The following is a 20,930-nucleotide window of genomic DNA, read 5'->3' as shown; positions in this document are numbered from 1 at the left end:
GTGCTGCATGTCGAAGGGTGCTAGATCATTCTGTACCGAAATTGCTTCTTTCGCCGCAGCCCACCGCGCATAGTTTTCTCGCATAATGAAACCGGTTTCTTAGAGGTTTCCGACCCAGCTTTCCGTGCGGCGAAGGCTCTAACTACGCCCGAGCCACCCCGTCCGCTCAGCGAGCCGCCCCGGGCTGCGCGGCGTTACCTGGCGCTGCAGCGCCCTCTAGCGCCGCGCCGGGGGCCTGCGCTGCGCTGCGCTGCGCTGCGCCGCGCTGCGCTGCGCTGATGTCACCGGCGGCGGCGGCGGCGGCCCGCGCGGCGCTGCCGGGCGCTGCCTGCAGAGGCAGGTCCCGCCGCCGGGCAGGGGCACCCTGCCAGCACGGCCGCCGCGCCGCGAGGGACACCGGTAAACCTGTCTTTCATTTCAGGGACGTCATGATCAAAACAGCTACTGTCGAGCTTCAGCCAAGACTTCTGCTGGCTAATTTCTGCTTAAACGAGTTGGTGTGAGAAATTAAGCAAGTTCGAACAGCCCAGGATTGCTGACAGGCTTCAGAGGACTTCACGCTGTGCAAGTTTTCTGCGCTCATAGCTGACGGCTTGCTGGGAAGATGAGTTCTCGATCTAAAACTGGCTGGGGCTTTGCAGCAACTTCTTGGGTAGAGAGATAACTTTCAACTGAACTCAGACCGTCTGCGTGTTGTGCAGGGGATCCAGTCGTAACTTGCTATGGAGGATGATTTTTAAGATGAATACCTACCTTGGTGATAAATCCAATTTATCGGCACCTGGATATTTGAAAGTGTCTGCACTAAATAACGGCAATCTTTCTGCAAACAACTCCAATGAGACAGCAAGCAACCTGGATTCAGCTGCCTTGGATACCAGTAGGGCTATAATTGTGGGGCTTATCCTAGGTGCCTTTATACTCTTTGCTATTATAGGTAATATCATGGTAATTCTCTCTGTTGCTTGCAATAGGCATTTAAGAATCCCTACAAACTATTTCATAATTAACCTTGCAATAGCAGATTTGTTGCTGAGTTTCACTGTCCTTCCATTCTCTGCTACACTGGAAATCCTCGGCTACTGGGTTTTGGGGAGGATATTTTGTGATATCTGGGCAGCAGTTGATGTGCTGTGCTGTACAGCATCTATTTTAAGTCTATGTGCAATTTCTATAGACAGATATATAGGGGTACGTTATTCTCTCCAGTATCCAACTTTGGTAACAAGAAGAAGGGCAATTTTGGCTCTCCTGGGTGTCTGGGTCCTTTCCATGGTAATTTCTATTGGGCCTCTTTTGGGCTGGAAAGAACCAGCACCGAAGGACGATAAGGAGTGCCGTATCACTGAAGAACCCTTCTACGCTTTGTTTTCTTCCTTGGGGTCATTTTACATTCCTCTGATTGTCATCCTCGTGATGTACTGTCGGGTCTACATAGTGGCCAAAAGGACTACTAAAAACCTGGAAGCTGGGGTTATGAAAGAAATGTCCGACTCCAAGGAGCTGACTTTACGGATTCATTACAAGAACGTTCATGAAGACACATTAAACAGCACCAAATCCAAGGGTCACAATCCCAAGAACTCCTTAGCTTTCAAACTGTTTAAATTCTCTAGAGAAAAGAAGGCAGCCAAGACGTTGGGAATTGTGGTTGGCATGTTTATCTTGTGCTGGCTACCTTTCTTCATAGTTCTGCCACTAGGTAAGTTGGTAATCAAGGGATGGTGTGGGAGGGGAAAAGGGTTAATTTTTACTACAAAAATATCACAGAAAAAATCAGGTGAATGATAAGTAGATATCATTTGGAGTGATTAGATGAGAGGGAGGGAAATGAAAGCAATTTATTTATGATATTGGTTCTTTCGAGGAGTCATGCTGAAACTTTGCGAAGTCTGCAGCCTGCAGAAAGTCTGCTCATTTGTTAGTCATTCTCAGGGATGGAACAGGTGTCAAATCAGAGGACAGTGTCTTCCGAGTTTATATATTTAATCCCTGTATAGGCTTTGGTTAATTTGAATTTGCTTTCAGAAACATTTCTATAGGATGCTATAACAAAAATCCTAGATAGAAACACAAAAAGAGTTTCAGCACTGAAATGTTCTCATCTTATTTTACTATTAGATCTTCAGACTATAATGCAGAAGGTCTCCTGGTATTTTTAGGTGTCTTAAATGGAAACAAGCCTGATCTAAAGATGAAGTTAAAATTCCCCTGAGCTTTGGGAAGCTGAAAAAAATCTAGTTCTCAGCTCCAACTTCACTGATCAGATCCCCAAAAGAAACATGCAAAGCCCATCGATCCCACCAGAAAAGTTCTTACTGATTTCGATAGGTCTTAGGCATTTCAGGAGATTGCCATATGAGCTTGTGGCAGCCACTTTGTTCACTTTCAATTTAAAGTATTACTAAAGCATACAATAGAGCCTCTGCACAGGGCTCTGCGTGCTGCTTGTGAAGTTTGCCTTTGTCTTTAATACGAGCATTTAACATCTCAAAACCTGTTAGCATTGAATTACTAAGCTCTCAAAAATATGTGTCCAAAATTCACTCCTCCAAGGCACAGACAATCTGGCAGCCTAAATATGGAAAGAGGTGGAAAACAAAAGGGAAACAAAAAGCCTTTGTAAATGTTCTGTATTCATGTTTACTTAGTTACCCTACCAAAACATTTCTAATCGAGTGGTAAGCTAATATTTTTAGACATAGTTGTAGAAAACTAAACTGAGTCCAACAACGTGGTACTGGTAAAGTGTTTTTTAAAATAATTTCAGTGCATGTGTAATGTCATTTGGACTAGAATCTCTATTACAGGACAACTAGCACAACTAGTGCAAGACAACTTTATCGTCTCTAGCTTATTGCATCTAAAACAGAAAAATCATTAAAATTCAAGACCTATGTAAAGCTAATGTTAAGGATGTGGCAAATTCCCAACAGAAGGAAAATTATGAGCAAAGTTCTCTTTGGCTACTGAATTTTAAGTCCTTGTGGTAGCTCTTAAAGAAAGTTTACAACATTGAACAAGCTGAATTTCTTGCAGAAATACGCAACTACATGGATAGAAACATATTTTCAGCATACAGTATCAGTAATAACACTAGATATGTAGTTAGGGGGTCAGGATCCCATGATAAAGTAGGTTAGCCCTCCCTCAGTGGTTTTGAATTATTGAGGGAACTTAGGAGGAAAAGAAGAAAACATGAATGCAATAGAATAGATCCTTAGCTAGCAAAAGCCAATGTAGCTACTGATGCTACTCAATGAATGCCAGATGCAGACCAGTCCATTAAAAACCTTATGGTCCCAAAGCAGAACCCACTTGAGAAACAATCTTCAGATTGGAACAGTCTTGAAAGAGAGCTTGAATTCCCCTTGAGAAGTTATTGCAGAACTCCTAATACTCCCCACGAGGTTTAATAGGTCATTGCTTAAGACACCTGCGTGGAGAATTTATCTCTTGTCACAGTATGATTTTATCTCTCACCTCAAACGTGTCCAAGGCATAAGTGAAGCAACCAGCTGAGAGCCTCCACCGCAGCATGCTGTGTGCTGGCAGCGGTGCCGGAGGGCTTCGGCCTGGAGGGCTGCAGGGTTGAACCCTCTGCCCCGACCTGCCACACACTGAGCGCCTGTAACTCCCAACATGCTCACCGAGGAGCTGCAAACACCTAGTGCCTCGCAGAGCTGAGCTTCAGAGAGGGTTGCTGTTGCATCAGTTAATATTCCTCCGTGTTAGAAGAGTGAAAATATCACCAGTGAAAATATCTTGGCACCGCAATACAGACTGCTGGTTCTGCAGCCCTCTCTGTCTAGAAATCCCTTCGAGGGCCCAACTCTTTGTTGACAGCCTTTAGTCTAAGAAAAAAAGAAAGAGGAGAAATATAGTATCCAAATCCATTTAAATAGTAGGTACTTTTTCTGTGTTTTGCTCACTAGGAATAGGACTGGTTTTGTTCCTTGCTTCTGATCTCTTTAATTTGTTCAGCCCACTCCAGAATCTTTTGCAGTATTCATATCTGTATACCAGTGCAAAGCAAATTAATAATGTGAGGGATGAGAGCATTGCTGACTAAAGCAAGTGGGGAAAACGAAACAATTAGAAATCCCTTCCTGACATGCACAGTCCCAACAATTCTTAACTGGAGGAGGACATGGAGACAGACTTTTTAAGGCAGCACTTGCTGTGTGCTGCATTTTTCATACCACAGATCTTCTGTTTCTGTGTCCTGAAGTCACAAACTTAAATGAAAGGCTATTAAGAACTCATAGAAAAAAGCTCACATTGGTACAAAATTAATTTCAGTGATAGGCAAACCACAGAATTCAAAGAGCTACGAGTGATTTATTTATGAAATGTTCCATAGGTGCCCTGGGCTACCTAAGGACATGCTGTAATCACACAGGCCACTCTCTTGTCAGTGCAGGACTGCAAGCTACACCACCTTTTCTACTACTGAGTCCAAACTAGGTATTCAAGCCACTTCCTTCACTATCCTAGAAGGATGGGCTTCTTCAGCCTATGTTATTCTTGCCTTATATCTGCACCACTAATCCCGGTCATACCTTCACATCCTCATCTTTAGTATCTATTTTCGTTCCCTGTTTCACTCAGTAATGTCATCACTCTACAGAATGGTGTTAGCAGAACAGCTTTGGATTTCAGAGGATCCAACACCAAAACACTTCACAGCTCAGTAATCCTTATTCCTGCAACACCCCAAAACCTTCTCTTAACAAATCTGCTTATATGTAGATGAACTTTCTTCATGTCAAAAGCATTTTCAGCTCTCCTACTAGTTTCCTGGCCAAAATTATAATTCTTTGGTTGTGACACTACAGTAAGTGCCACAGCTACTCATTTTGATGTCCCAGACGAAGGAATATTGCATCGGTGGCAGATATAAACTGGGAACTGATGCAGTGCTGAAAGCAAAGATATTGCTTGAATAAATATTCCACAACAAAGGAAAATATATAATACCCAGTGCTTACAGACTGTTTTTCAAGCAAGAATCAAAAGGCTTTGCAAGGAAAGCTCCGTGTACAAAGCTCTGTACACAGCTACAGAGAGAGGAATTAGAGCACTGACACTATGATGTGCTGAGTGCCATGAAACTATCAGGATGAAGAACGACCCACAATCTCTTATTGTCCAGCGCTGTGTGACTGAATCGTGCAGCCTTTGGTGTTAAGTACCTGATGATGCAGCAAAATATTGTCAAAGAAAATAACATGAGAAATTTGTTTTTATTCCAGTAGCTACCAGTAGCGGATATTCTTTCCAGATAGCAATAGCGCTATAGCATATCCCTATTATGCAAGTTCAGAAATGCTCCATGGCTTTCTAAGCAGCTGTTTTGCCATTTGAAATCGCTTATGGTACAGCATAATGAATAAAATGAAGACATATATGCCTTTGAGACAACTCATTGTGTCATTAATTCAGTGACTCAGTTTTGAAGAGTAAATATCTTGCTTCTTTTAAAATTAATTTTTCTTCCCCCTTCCCCCCATACAAACACCTTCTTAGGCATCAGGACGATCTTAAATATCTATTGCTGAAAAATGCTGAGTAAAATAGACGATTTTTATGTAAAGACTGGAGCACTACAGAAATGAGGTAACACTCATGAAAATTCCCTCCTTTAAACAAAAGATCAAATTTTATGCCAATACCTCTATTATGAAAATTATTCCAGAATGAAGGGTCATGTATTTCCCCCTGGCTATTAGGTTACAATTCAGTCTCATTCCTGTTAAGCAAGACATTAGACTGGGCTTACAAATCCCAGCCTTAGACCTCACTCCACACACATACGCATGCATGCACGCACGCATGCACGCATGCTCCAAGTAAGGGAAAAACTCACAAACTCCACTACTATGACCAGAGCATATTAACCTTCACAGCCTATTACCTAACTCCAGTGAAGATCCACAGAGCATCCAAGGAGTTCCTGGTTCAGAAGCTAACTCCCTCTGCTTCCACAAAACCTCCAAACTTATCCGCTAAAGTCAGAAGCAAAATTCTTGTAACTTCACTGGCAGTGGCATAAGGTCCCAGGAGTCTCATAATGACGATACAACTGTTTTGACTATCCTAATATATTAAGATTTTGAAACCCCTCAATAAAATAATAAAAAAATAAAATAAAATAAAAATATTCTGCATGCTACAGGTCAGCCAATACAAAATAATTCCTAAAATAAAATGTTATTCAAGTACAGTATGTAGATTTATGTTACATCAGGCCAACCTCTGTATCCCTGCACCAAGAATACCAAAATAGGCCACTTAGTTTCCCATGGGAACCGCACTTCAGGGCATTAGGCCCAGTTCTGTCAATGCTATCGGGTCCTACTTTCTGCAAGGCTTTAGGCCTGATTTGCCTACCATCTCATTTTGGTCTTGCCTCCTATTCTCCTCCTGAACCTAGCTATCTAGATTTGATGTCAAAGTTAATGGTTAAACAGAATTTGGGCAATTTACTGATCTGTGTGGCACTCTGATCTTCTGCCCACTTACAACCCAATCTCTGGTATAACATTCAATGGTACAGGTGACAGGAGAAACCTGCTCCTCCTATTTTCTACCCAATGCCTGTGAGACTAAAGACCATAAGGGCACTTCTTGACCAGTACAGCATATTTTGTCACATGTAGAAGATTAGCATATTTCAAAATGATTCATTTTACTGTTGAAATAGCCTCCCTTAAACTCTGGTTTGAGCCTTCTGCACAAAAATAAATTGCATCCAAAGGACTCCAGTTATCAGTTTCTTACAGAGTTCTACTTCTTAGGACAAAGCTGTTTTATCAAAACAGATGAAACCATACAAATCTCTGAGGAACTGGGCACTTCTTATGTTGGCTTATGTTGCCACTGGACAATAGGAAGTCTCGAAACTGTTGAAATCAAAGACAGGAGAGAAGTGATACTTTCAGAGGGAATACTGCTAACAGCATCCAGCAGGGCGGTGGACACAGGGACCTTATGTCTCAGGCGTCTGCAAGCACATGTACCTTTGCTCAAGTTGGTAGTTTTGATGAAAGGACTGAGTAAGTTACACGTGTGCATATGCTTCTAAAACATCTAGGCCATACCTTAGGATCTCAGCTGCAGGATCTTTAGTGTCCCAATCTGTGAAATACAGACCATGAACAAAAAGTGAAGGCCTTTTTAGTATCTTCAGTAAGTTCTACTTCATAGCCCATTACAAGATTTTGCACTATTTTGATGGGCTTTCAAATGATACCTAGAGACTGAAAAGCAAAAATCATTAGCCTCTAAGTAACAAAAGAGAAAATATAATGGAAGTTAAGGCAGTATCTCTGTAGCTGTGCTATTTAATTCCCTCTTAAAACCCTATTGTTTACCAAAGGTGTCCAAGACAGATCGCCTTGTAAGTCAGAAGCAAGAAGGGGAGAAAAAGAGACTAAAGAATACCCAGTAACTGAAGATTTTTAAGTAAAATAAATGAAATGTCAGCAAACTTAGATTAGCTTTTCTTGACTCCTTAATCAGCTAATCCTTTGCAAAACAAGCACAAGCTTTGGCCATATTTTTTCTATTCAGCAAGCAAAGTCTGCAAAAGTCTGTAACTCTTTTCGACAAAATGATAATAATAGTAGTAATGGTAATAATAATAATAATAATAATAATAATAATAATGTATTTCTGTCTCTATGTAAGTCAACTTTAGAGTACCGCACAATGTTCTTACTAAAATTGTTATTGATTTTTATCTTATTTATATGAGGGAAACACTACGTAAACACAAATTAATTCTCTCCCCAGTGTAGTTCATCGTAGCTATTCTGGATCGAGGGGTGGTAGACTTAGTAGTCTATATTGCATATGCCAGGATATATGCAGTTTGTGTAAAAATTTTAAGTGTTTGGTTGAACTTTTCTATATCTCATTTTAAAGGACTGTTCTTTAAGTTTGTAAATAAAAGAGAGAAATGAACTTGAAAGAATTTTTGTTATCCAAGAAATGCCTCAAATTTTTGCCAACTATTATGACACTATAATTGGGGCATAAGAGAACCTAAAACTTGTTGCTTTTTTGATATTTTTTTAAACTATAGCTTTCCTCTTTCTTTCTCTTTTGTCTGGGGAAAGAAAGCTCCTATTTGTCTTTTTTTATTGCTTTCTAAATACCAACTTGCAAATGGTCTGTTGTACCATAACCTCTGTAAAACTTATTTTCCAGTCTTACAGTTTTGCACTTCAACAGCATCTTTTGTATGAAGCTGTATAAAGGACAGTCATGGACTGCAGAACAGAGGATCTCTGGAAATGATAGATTTATCTTGTACCATCTACCAACCGGAAGCAATCTTGCTGTTCCAGGTGTGCCAATATTGGTGCATAGGGAGACACTGTTTCTTAAAAACAGAAATATACTGCTTTACTTTGCAGTTGCCTGTAATAGAAGAAGCTGTAGCAATTCCAGGTTGTGGTAAAAAGATTGGATTTATACTATTCTATCTATACTACAACTTTCACCAGCAAAGCTTCAAAGAAGGCAAAGTCCTGGCTTTATTTTGGCCACTATATGTTAGTCTCTAGTTTGGGGCCTTTAAAAGTACCTCAAGTTTGAGCCACTGTGAGTGAAATTCATACAAGTCTTGTAGAAGTGATTTGTTCACCTGAATATGAGGCAGAGACAGATAGTGGGCATGATAAGAGATTGTGGATTTTAATTAGGATAAGAAGATAGAAACAATAACCTTTCCCAGTCTACAAGAGAGCAAGGAAAATCTTTGCCTGAGCTTTTGCTCTTATTCATCAACACACCTGTATGGGGAGGAACATTTTGTCACATTCTGCATTCATGCACTTTTCCTAGTTTCACTTACCAGCACAGAAAGAGCAGGATCAGGCCTTAGATCTGCAGGGGCTGTTGAGTATATTCAATACCAATAATGCATTTGTTTGCAGACATTTAGTTCCCTGTTTGGATGGGATGGAGGAGTGAGTATAAAGCACTTACGTCAAGACAGATGGTGGGATTTCTTTGTGCAACTTCATTGACTGAACTGAAAAACATAGAAATTAAAGCCTCAAGAGTCCTGAGGACTAGATGAATGATACTTCCATCACCTGTCACAAGTTTGCTCACCCTGGGCTCAGAAGCCTCCAGCAAGAAAATTTCACAACTGCTATAGGTAGCCAGTTCTAGGACATAAATACTGCACAATCAGGGCTTTGTTCTTAGTATCTGGCCTAGAGCCTCTGACATATACATAACATATATATTAATACATGGAAGAATGAGATTGCTGTACTTGTCACAGCATCGTATTTCTGTTTCTCCTACATTATTTTCTGCAGTATCATTGCCTACTCAGTTATTCCTTATTTGATATTTGCTCAGTGTATGGCAAGTTGCTCCCCCCGACACACAGCCACGTTACCCCAAAGCCGGGAGCGCAGCTCCACAGCCCAGCGGTGACTGCGGGGTGGCTGCCGATGCCAGTGCTCTCGCCCAGCCCGGCAGCCTGGGCCCAGCCGGGACATGCACACCCAGACTTCCCCGGAATAGCCGGTGTGCTGGAAAGCCATGCTCAAATGCTACCCTCCGTAACTGGTTTGTGTAGTTGTAATTTAATTATCTTCCCTTTCGCTTTCTTTACTGAATTTAATTCTGTTGCTTTTGGACACTCTTCCCATTCCTCAAGATCTTCTTCTCACTATTATTCTAACCCTCTCCTCCAGTAGGCTTGCAGTCTCTCCCAGCTTGATCAGTTCTTAATTTTATAAGCGTCCTCTCTATTTCACTCTTTACTGTTTGTAAACTGTGGGGGTTTTTGCTTTATTAAGTAAGTCCAGGGGAATGTAAACAAACGCTGAATGCTGGATGGAAAAAATCAGGAGCTTTAGAAATCCAATTAGCTTTAAAACCCTGGCATGCTGACTTGGCTAAGCATGTGGTAAAAAGGACCACAGAAAGCTTAAATAAAAGACTAACACATCCTTTCTGCATTCTCTAAATTCATACTCATAACAACTCTGGTCAGAGGCAGCCTATTATTTTTACAGGCAGAATTTTACTAGCTATACACATGTAGCACTTGAGATTTGCCTGTTCCCGAAGAAGTGGTTAGCACTTGGCCCTCAGCTACCAGCACCCGCGGCTGCAGCAGGAATCACAGTGTGAGCTGCAGAAAGGCGGAGGTTCCCGGGCAGGCCACCAGCAGCCGTCTACTGACTAGCACAGGGCAAAGTCTCTTACTGATCAAATCACAAGTTTGATCAGATCACTTTTCATTGGGAGACTGAGTTCCATCATCACATAAACTTCTTGCAGAATGATACTCATTTCTGCTAAAGCGGCCTTCTCGAAAACAGATTGAGGGAAAAGGTTTGATATTGTCGAAGACTCCTGTTTTTCATGTTTCAGAACTCATTTGTTATCATTTTGTATTTCGAAATGCTTTTCATCATAAAAGTGATTTTTAAAACTTTGGAATTTTCGCTTATGGAGAATGTTCAGGTGGTCAGATTTAACCCCACTAACTGCACAAAAATGGACTAACTCTCTCCTGAGAAGGAAGGAGGCTACGTCTGCCTTCCAAGGTTACATTAACCTGTAAAATTTGACCAGTTTTGAAAGAAGACTTCCAAACATTTATTATCCAATTCTCTGACTACTTCTGTTTTATAGCATTCAAGCAAGCAGGTGTTATTCTCCTAAGAAAACCTCCCATTCAGTGTTTTAAGTTTTGGAACACTTCATTTGCAATTTGCTATCAATAGAGACAAGCAGTTTTGAATTATATGGTTACTTTTTTAATCTTAAAACAATGATTAAAAACCTGTTCAGTGCAGCTCTCTCCCCAGTTATTGTTTCATGCCATATTTTACTGCAGCTAGTTTGTTATTACTGGTGTATCACCTGATACACAGCAAAGCACTGAAACAACTCCAGACTATTCTATTTCAATAAAAACAAATGTTGTATTTGTTCCAGTAAATAGGAACATACCCTCACCATAGGTTGGCTCTAATCTAAGCAAAACCGGATTTAGAAGATTTTCAAATATGATTTTTTTGTAACCAGTAGAAAACATAACATCTGGCAACTCAAAACTCATCCATAGAGCCTTTTTTTCCCTTAAATCTAGAAATTCATAGTACTTCTGCTAAAATGCACAACAGTTGTCCAATCTAAGTCTCAAATACTTCTTTCTAAAAAGATCCAATGATACTATGAGTATTTATATACTTAAGTGGTATGAAATACACAAGTTATTAAAAATAGGTGTTTGATAAATACAAAGTCTATTATCACAAGAGAAAATGATTAGAAGAGAGGTTAGGAGTTGGAGATAGAACTAAAGAAGATATAAAGAGACTAGAAATAAGCACACAGAGTGAAGAGGAAGAAAAATGAAATAAAGGTAACTGGAAAGAGAACATGCCTAGATGGAAAAAGAAAAACCAGAAGAGTTAAAGAAAAGGTGGACAGGAAAGGAGAATGTGGGGAATTTTAGATTAAAAAAACATTTATAATTTAAAATTTTCCTCCCACAGGGCGCAAGTAGTAAATATATGGCGTTCTTGAAAATCCACATGTAGAGAATACCCCCTCACATGAAGAGGACTCACACAAACATTAATGTAGGATGGGTACCTACTCAAATTCCCTATCAGTGAAGGAGGCTGACAGCAGAGTGGGCTGTATCCACCGGAACATGGCTTATAGATCAAGGGAAGTGATGATTCCCTTTTACTCAACACTCATGTCTGGAGTACTGCATCCATGGGGGGTGCCCTACCATACAAGAAAGATACTGATAAATTGGACAGTGAGGGGGCTGAAGCCCATGCCATGTGAGGACAGGCTGAAGACATAGGGCTTATTCAGCCTGGAGAAGGGAAGTCTTGGGGGGAACTTAATGCAGAGCTGAGCCTGCTTGGAGCAGGAAGCAGGACTAGTGACCCCGTACAGTCCATTCCCACTGCAGTAATTCTGTAGTTCTATCAACTTCTTGGCTTCCAGTCCCAGCAAATATATATGCAACCTAGTGATAGTTCCAAATGTCTGACTGTCCACTCTGTGTTGGCCTTTTATGCACAGCTGTTTATTTCCTCTGTGTGAATGGAAATAGCATACAGGGCTGAATGACACAGCCAAAGTTTTCAAAACTTTGCTTCAAAAAGTTTTCTTTAACTCATAAATAGTCTCGCATCTTATTTTTCAGATTTAAACTCTTGCTAATCCCTGCAGTATCTGATCACCTTGCATATACACACAATTGGAAAGCAAGTTTTCTCCCTTCTGGAAGTAGTATGAGGGTTCTGGTTGGTTGATGGATGCTTTGGCTGGTCTAATTTTGATGCTAAATTCTTTCTTGCATAAAGTAGAAGGGGAAACTGAAACATGTCTTGTATGCTACACTTCCATCAAGAAGCTTGCCAGCTGTTACATTAGGCCTCCTTAAATAGAAGGTCTTAACTTTCCCACCCTCCTTCTGTTCGAATATAGCAGTTACTGGAGAGAGGTAACAAAGCAGTAGATATTCAGATGGAAAAAAAATAACAGAGCAGGAAAAGATATGAGAGAGCAATGTGTGTGCATGTGTATGTGTGTGCCTCCTCTGTAGGAGGCTACATCAAAACTTCCTTCAGTGAAGAGTTTTCCTTAATTAAGAGCATTGGGATTAAGCCAGTCCAGATGATTTTCCTGATGCTCACCTTGCTATTTTGGGGGTTGTTCCGAAGTCCACTGAGTCATCATGAGCCTTCACAAAGGCTTTCAAGGACTCCCACTGACTCCAATGGACTCTGAATTTTAATGGCTCCGTGATGTTCTGGACAGATATTCTGCAGAATATGTAATGTAACTAATGTGGCAAAATGTTTCCCATAGTCTTCCCTAATTTCATTGAGGATGTTTTACGTACTTTTAGTGCAATAAAGCATTCATTATGAAACACTAATCAGACCCTAAATGGAATTAGCTTTTACTAGATAAAATACATGTTAATTCCTTATTATGATCTTTGCTATTGCTCATTGCATTTCCAAACTGAATAGCTCTATCATCTACCTGGTAATGTTCAAAATACAATCCAAACTGGTCAAGTTGATGAGTTTCTGAAATATTTCATGCTCTGCATTTTTGCTGGACATATGCTCTGCAAAATCTTCATGGGCATCAAAGCTGCAATCAGCAGTAAGCATGTGATGCTATGTTTAATAAATCACAGGGTTCAACTCAGAGAAATTAGAGAGGATAAAAACTATACATTCCCTCAGAGGAAAGCTGTAAAACATAAGCATCAGGAGAGAGATCTTTTGGAGTGGGGGAGTCATTGTGGCTACCACCATCACAAATAAATCACTGAGGAGATAATTATAGGCAACATTTTCCAGCCATTTTGAAATGCAGTCTAAATCAGTACAGGGAAATATTTAATCTGTTTATCAGACTGCAATGGGAAAATAGCTGGAGATTAGAGGAGGAAATACTAGTTTGATGTTTGGCAAGTGTGTCTGGTAGGCTTAGCTTTATCATTTTATGAAGGTACCAAAATAGCCCGCAGTTGTTTGCTCCTGACAGGTTAATTATGAGGTAAAGCATGTGTACAGTTAAATAAAAGATATCGTTAACTCCAAGAACAAAGTAAGGAAAAGGGTAATGTTAAAAATATATGAGCTAATCAAAATATTTTTTGTATCTTTATATAGCAAGATGCAGTGGAGCTTTGTACAACAGTCACCAAATTAAACTATATTTATAAGTATGTGTCATGTATATGGACGTCCATCTAAACCACCTTCTAGATAATAACGAAGATCTTTTCTTCCCTCGCTGTATAAGACTCAGGCTGGGATTCCACCCAGTGAGGAGTGACTGAATACAAAAAATCAGGAACTTTCCTAAAGCCCTGAAGAGAATAAGTGCCCAAATAAGTATCTGTCTTGTACATTCCATTTTTCTAACAGTTAATCCTCATCCTAAATAATGGATATATTTACCGAGGGCATTTAAGACTACAGTGTCAGTGAGATTCCAGTTCTGCAAACGTAAGACTCTGCTAGGTTGCCAAAACTTAAGCCATAAAGTTTTCCTGATGAACAAAGTTATATTCTGCAGAGTTAATCAGAGAAAGCAGGACTAGAAGGGATCTGAAGAGGTCACCCAGAGCACCCTCCAACCCAAAGGCAGGATCAGCTATGCATAAATCAGTAGATGTTTGTCTACTGTGTTCTTAAAAGCCTTCAGTGTTGTATTTTACACTCTTCTTAGGCAATGTATTCCAGAACAGAAAGCATTTCCTAATCTGTATGCTTGATTTCTCTTGCTGCAATTCAAATCAGTGTGTTTCATATACTAGCCACGGTGGACATGGAAAACAATTTCATTCTTTTCCTCTTTGCTGATAACTTTTATGTTTTTCAAGACTAATTGTCATGTCTCTCTTCAGCCCTCTTCTTCCCTGATGAGACTTTTATTATGAAACTATTATTTTTCACAGCATCTGTGGCTTTCACCAGTAGTCCTTTTCATTAGCCATGAATTGCATCATAGGTGGGGTTTTGCTAAGGTCACAAAAGCGACCACGTATGCCCACAGCCTCTGCAGGGCCAGCAAGGCATCTGCTCATGTGGATCAGTTTCTGCTAATTTCAGAAAATATTCTTGAATTCTGCTTTTCTTTTGCAGGGGAGGGGTAGTAGGACCCACCAAACACACTATTGCAAAGCGCCGTACTACCGACAGTGCGTTCTAGCAGTTAAGAGAGTTGTGCTAGGTCTCATGGTTCTATTCCTGCTAAAACAAGGACTTTCTCCCTGGTGAAAATGATTTAGCACGTGACCTTCTGCTGCTCGCTTTTACCTTTCCCTGGGTCACATTGCCCACTGGTAAAATCAGGAGGATGGTGTAAAGCATTGCAAGATGACTAACAGATGGAAAGTGCTATCTAAGAGCAAATGAGTCATGCTCCTATATAGGAACTTATTTTCACTGGGATTGCAGTGACCTCTCTTTTTGCTCTTTTGGAATAATTGTCCTACCACTGTACTTTTAAAACAACTAGGAAGTAATAGTGCATTATACCATAGACTAAATGAAATTCATCTTCCTTCAAAACAGTTGTGTGTATATATATATATATATTAGGAAGGATAGAGGAGTTGAGAAGAATTCTGTTCAGTTTTAATACCTCAGCCGGAAATAAGAGCTATTAGCACAACAGTCTATAAATCAGTGGATTATTTATCAAATTGGTATTTCTTGTTCCAAAAACCATACTTCTTCCTCACCTTCTTGTGAAAAATTAATCTTATACCTTGTGTGTAATTTCAGAGTCTAAGCAACATTCTCATTGTGCTCTTTGCAGAACTGAGAAAAAATGGAGAACACAGAAGTATCATCAGTGTTGTAATTAACTATCTTGCATATTGTTCTTGAATATCTTAGACTTTCAAAATCTTTCTACTATTGTAGCTAAATAGTGATCTCGCCTTTATTTTTAAATCACACCACCACACAGCTTTCCAAACTGATACATTTCCAGATTTTCTCTGTTAATCACTAAACAAGGGAAAACAAGGATGCACCATATCATGGCTTTTAAATGATCGAGCAGGGCTCAGTGATATATCTAGAATCAGGACTGAACACAAGGTGCCTCTCTCAGTCATGTTGTTACCAATAAATTCTGTGCTCTTTTGTGTAGCTGTCCTTTAATATAAAAGAGCTTTAAAAATGCTTGCTGCAACCACTGAAAATGACCTGCTGTCATTTTTTTAAATGACATTTGAAAAATAGATTATCCTAAAAGTATAAGATAGTCATAAGCTCCTTACCTTCTTTTCTTAAGCAACACACATTTCTTTAAGCACTTTACAAAGATTATCCATTTTTTAACACTTGGCTTTTTATCTTCTTCCCTACTTGGTCTGTTAGTCTTTACAGTTTGTGTTTATAATCTGTTCATGTGCAATATATATGTTCTACAAGCACAGCCCGTTTATCTGCATTGGTTCCCAGTTTTCTTCTCTATAGCTTAGCTTATTTTATTTGTCCTTAGGGAATTTCACGAAATCTGTCAGTAAGCTTTCTTAATAAATTATTTTTTAATTTTATTGAAAACTATGCCCTAATGTTTACTATGTCCACATTTAACCTGCCTAAAAATATTAAAATCTTGTAGAATAAAGTCCTGTAGATGTTCAGTTATTACGTAAGGAGAGAGAAGCAAACCAACTGATCTGGAGAAACTCACAACGACCCATTCAGGACTTGCACATAAGAAAAAATGGGAGCTCTTCAGCCACTCAGTGAACTTTACTGCGCTGTAAGAGATCATCTATATTTTAAAGGAGTTCCAGAAAACAATTTAAGAAATTTAACAATTTGAGCTCCAAAAAGTTGCTCTTTGTACATTATCACATTTTTACTTGTTTTGTACAGTCACGTAACTTCTCTTTTCCATTCAATGGAAAAAAATGTAATTATTACTTAGAAAATTAATCCTGACAAAGTTTGCAGCTGTGCATGTGGGGGTTTTGGAGCATCTTGCTCATCTTGTCTGCACATATAAACTTAAAAAACTTTTAGTAAAGCTTTATAAGAATCTGACACCCAATTTATGGCTTATTCATTAGAATCACAGAAGTTGTTGCGGAATCTTTCCTCACAGTATGTAACACTAACAAAACCGTTTAAGTACTTGTATTGTTTTGCCTGTTGCAAGTTTATTGGATACAATTCATCATTTCCCCAGTGTTAGATATGTTGTACTCAGTACTTTCTGCGATACCAAATCAGGACCAAGACTTAGGACCTCCATCAGATGGAGGGAAGAGGCATTTGTCAAAACCTGCAAGCTAGGAGCAATGGCAAAGCAATACAGGACGTGGGGTCAACTTACGAGCGTCTTGCATGTGGAGAAGTTAGTCAAGTGCAGGAGCTGTGAAAGAAGTACTACGAACCTTAACATTTAACACCTCCACTTCAGCCTAGGGGAAGGAGTGTTGCTTAACTTCAAGGCAATAGGCAGAACCAGTGCTAGCCTGCACCACCCCAATAAACTGCCACGGGAAGGAACTCTTCCTCTGGATTCACAGTATCCCTCCTGGCTCCTACTGCCCAAGTGAGGGGGAGGATGAGACTCTCCAGGTGGCCAACGCGACAGCATGTTATTTTCTCTTCTGAGCCCACTCAGGGACTAGCTGACACACAGGAGGAGGCAGGCAGATGTGTGAGGAATGGCACGTACTTACTTCCCTTTGGCTTCCTTGTGAGCTAAGGAGACTCAGACCTCCCCAGTCAGCACCAGACCGGCTGTGCCATCCAGGAAAACAGCAGTATCTGCTGCTGTACATCACAGCTATTTACCAAAGTAGCAGGGAAGTGCTTTTGCGTAGTTTTGAGGCCCAAGCCGTGGCCTCTACATTGCTACAAGAGGTGGGAAATATGCCTAGAATGACATCCCTCCCTGCTAAGGCACTCTGACAGTTACTACTGACCCAGCTGCTTTCATAGCCCGGGGCATCTGAAATCACTCCAGCGTACCAGGTCACTGCTCTCAGAGACATGACACTCTGGAGTGTACACTTCCTCTTGAAAAATTCTTAAAATCTAACTCCAGTTCTTGAAATGAGGCTCCCTTCCTAAACCCCTTGTCTTTTATTACTTTAGCCAGGCACAAAGGTGATTTCCCAAATGAGTAACTGTTGAATTCTTGTTTTTCTTTAAACAATTTCAGACATCCTTTTAAAGAGCTACATCTGCTAAATTTAGCTGACCAATTGCATGTTTTTAATGCTGAAAGTACACTAAATGGATTTCCCAGGATGAGTTTTTCATTTGGACAGCATCTGTAGGGAAATTACTTGGTTGTAAATGAAAGAGGAAGTATTCATGAAATAATCTCATTGTTTGGGTTACACCTTTTCTATGAATGGTTATGTGAACTACCAGAATTAACCTCAGGTTTCAAGAGGTTTGTACTATTTTAATAATCTAAATAAGATGCGGTGATGTTTATGAGCTGCTAGAGAATGTATCAGAAGTGATGAGTTACATCTGAGTCTGAGCACACTCCTTCCCAAGATAAGGGCAAATGAAAAGCCTGGAAATAGTTAGATCTCTTTCTTCAAAAATGATATTCAAAAGCTTTTTGAAGAAAGCACACCCTTATTCCATGTGTGTAGTATGTAGCACCTTGGGCAATGGAGGTTTCACCTTTCTTTAGGATCCACAGATGTTAGTGCAACAGACATGTACATATAAACACAAAGACTGCTCTTTATTTTAATGCTACATTAAGTATGTACTCCTTTAGCTTTTGTATGGTAGATACAGCATTTCCTTATTAGCTTTAAAAATAACAATGACATATTATCACCAAAAGACTTTAACAAAAGCAGCAGGCATGAGGGATGTCTAACAAAGAGATTCTGCTAGTTATCTGCAGAGGCATCTGCCTTTCCTAAAGACAGGAAACCAATTACCTCAGGTATTGTCTCTGCTTGTTTCTTCTGGACAGGCTCTCTGTTTTCTGCTCTGAAGCCCCCTGAAACGATCTTCAAGGTGATTTTTTGGCTTGGATACTTTAACAGCTGCTTGAATCCAATCATCTACCCTTGCTCAAGCAAAGAGTTCAAGAGGGCTTTTATACAAATCCTAAAATGCCAGTGCCACCGTCGGAAGCAGCTGGGGTGGTGGGCCTACAACTACAGAAACTGGAATCGGTGCTCCTTTGAACACCCTAGGAAGGACTCTCTGGAAGACAGCGGGAGTTTCCTAAGTGGCAGTCAGAGGACATTATCTTCAGCATCTCCCAGCCCAGGCTACCTGAGCAGAATCACTCACCCGCATATGGAGATGTGCACATTCCAGGAGTGGAAAAACTCCAGCTCTTTCCTGAGCCCCTTACAGGAAGGCAACAGGCAAAAGGACCCGTGCCATTTCTTTACCTTCAGTCTCTTACCAGAGCGCAACGGACACATTGCTGCTGGCAGCCAGGCTTCCAGCAGTAGGGACTGCGAGGCCATGTGTGACACACTGAATGGCAAAACCAACTGCAGAGCAAACATGACGCTGGCATGAACAAATTCAAAGCACTGTCTGCCCAGACTCTGTTCTCCTCTTCATATACTAACTCATTGGATGTTAGCCCAGGTGAAGGAATGGACCTATGCACAGTTTCTCAGTATGGCGATAGAAGAAAGCCAGTGAGGGACAGGCAGGCTCCCGTCACAAGTGGCAGAGTCTGGGAAGTAACCGTATCTCCAGTCAATTGCCAGAGAGGCTACAGAATGCAGGGAAGGGGCCAGATAAAGCCAGGGAAGAGCAGAGCCAATTATTTAGATATCGTGGAAGTGCTGTAGAACAGCCAAACACATATGTGTATAGAAAGAACGTATAAATATGGGAGTGGGCGGGGGGGATGTGTATGACTGTGCGTGTGTACATGTGTGCTAGCCGCATGTTTGGATGCCTGAGAGTGGACATGAGCAATGCAGTTGTGCAGTATTGTTGTACCTCTCCAGGGTACTAGTTACCGCTGATTTCGCCTGTAAAATTCTTGTTGTTGTACTTCACTGTACATTAGCACTTTAGAAATGGAAAACAATGTCAAAGATTAAAGCAATTTTGCAACAATTTAAACACTTGCACCTATTAATATAGAACTGGAATTCAGCCAGGTTCCCTCATCACATGATTTTCACTTCCAAACAAAACCCTCACAGAGGTCGTTTGCCATTGTAACTCCTAGTATGCTCTTGAAGCTCTCTGCAGTTGCTTCTCTTCCATGTTTCCCTTATCACCAACAGATGTAAACTGCTCTATCCTTCACCATGTTCTTTTTTGAAAGCTTGAAAATACCAGCACTGATAAAAGCTCGCAATCCACATTTCAGCACTTTAATAAGTGTCCTGTAAACATGCAGGCTACCAGAGGATCTGATTTCTAAAAGCAACATTCATAAATCATTCCAAATCCCTCATAAACAGTGCTGTGGACACAGCACAAAAGAGCACTGACCGTTGGAGGCCTCAAATCCACCTTAAAACTGCTATGCAGAGCCTTTCGTTCTTTCAGCACACTTTGAAAAAAGCATTGCATTTTTAGCAGCTTTTACTTTGCCACTTATATCAGAAAAGAAACAGTCAAAAACACACAGTAGAGTAAGAGGTTCACTTTCATTAATTTTTCTCCTCAGTACTACACTACTGTAATAGAATTCCTGAGAATATCTTTTAGGACATTTTAGGTCATGTTTGGAAGTTGTTTTCGTCTCTTGTAATTAAGTGTGAATCATGAAACTAATGACTGAATTTTTACATGAAGTGTTACAAACCATGAAAACTTGTATTTACCCCTTCCTTTAACTGAGGCTTTTATTATTTAGGAGTTTTGGTGACATTTTTGTAAAGCCTGAAACAGGGAATGAGCCATAAACAGATGTATTGAAAATACTCAGGGTCAATTTAACAATGCTAGATCCCAAGGGAGAGCCATTTCCTTTTGTGTCCTTGAATGTGTATTCTCTCATTAAGTTGACAGGGAGGGATGTGGCTTGTGGTTAGATCAAATATCCCCCAGCTCAGTGAGCAAAGATAGGAAAGTCATGTTCTAAGGTCTTCCCATGGTCATATGTTATAGTGAGACCCATATAAGTACATTTTGAGTCTAATCGTGATCCCGTAGGCCAATCTCCCATTTAAACAACTCCATTTTGATCATGGGGAAGGCTGTAATTTCCTCTTAAAAGGACAACGCTTATAAAATTTAAAAGTATTATAGAAAAGATAAATTCTTTTTGCTCATTTATTGCAACTCTTTATGGTTACAATAGATCAAGAATTTGCTATTTGGCTGCGATGTACTAGCATAAAATGATCATCTTTGGGCTTCTAAGTGTCAGAGAAATATCTTTCAACCTATTGCTGTGATTTT

General features: G+C 40.2%; 1 protein-coding gene across 1 annotated transcript; it reads left to right on the top strand.

Moving 5' to 3' along the window:
• The first annotated feature begins 364 nt into the window (after nt 1-364).
• On the top strand, nt 365-19,637 carry ADRA1B (adrenoceptor alpha 1B). The gene is made up of 2 exons (XM_026118553.2): nt 365-1,702; nt 18,514-19,637. Exons 1-2 carry the CDS (start codon nt 730-732, stop codon nt 19,074-19,076), a joined length of 1,536 nt encoding a protein of 511 aa, XP_025974338.2. The 5' UTR covers nt 365-729; the 3' UTR covers nt 19,077-19,637.
• Nucleotides 19,638-20,930: the final 1,293 nt, after the last annotated feature.

Source organism: Dromaius novaehollandiae, chromosome 15 (assembly GCF_036370855.1).
Source record: "Dromaius novaehollandiae isolate bDroNov1 chromosome 15, bDroNov1.hap1, whole genome shotgun sequence".
Taxonomy (NCBI): domain Eukaryota; kingdom Metazoa; phylum Chordata; class Aves; order Casuariiformes; family Dromaiidae; genus Dromaius; species Dromaius novaehollandiae.
Note: the sequence above shows the minus strand (reverse complement) of the source record. Positions and strands in the feature narration are given on the sequence as shown.

Coding starts and splice junctions, on each gene's coding strand:
- ADRA1B (XM_026118553.2), top strand. CDS start 730: ATGATTTTTAAGATGAATACCTACCTTGGTGATAAATCCAATTTATCG. Junction 1,703..18,513: donor CTTCATAGTTCTGCCACTAG/GTAAGTTGGTAA, acceptor TCTTCTGGACAG/GCTCTCTGTTTTCTGCTCTG.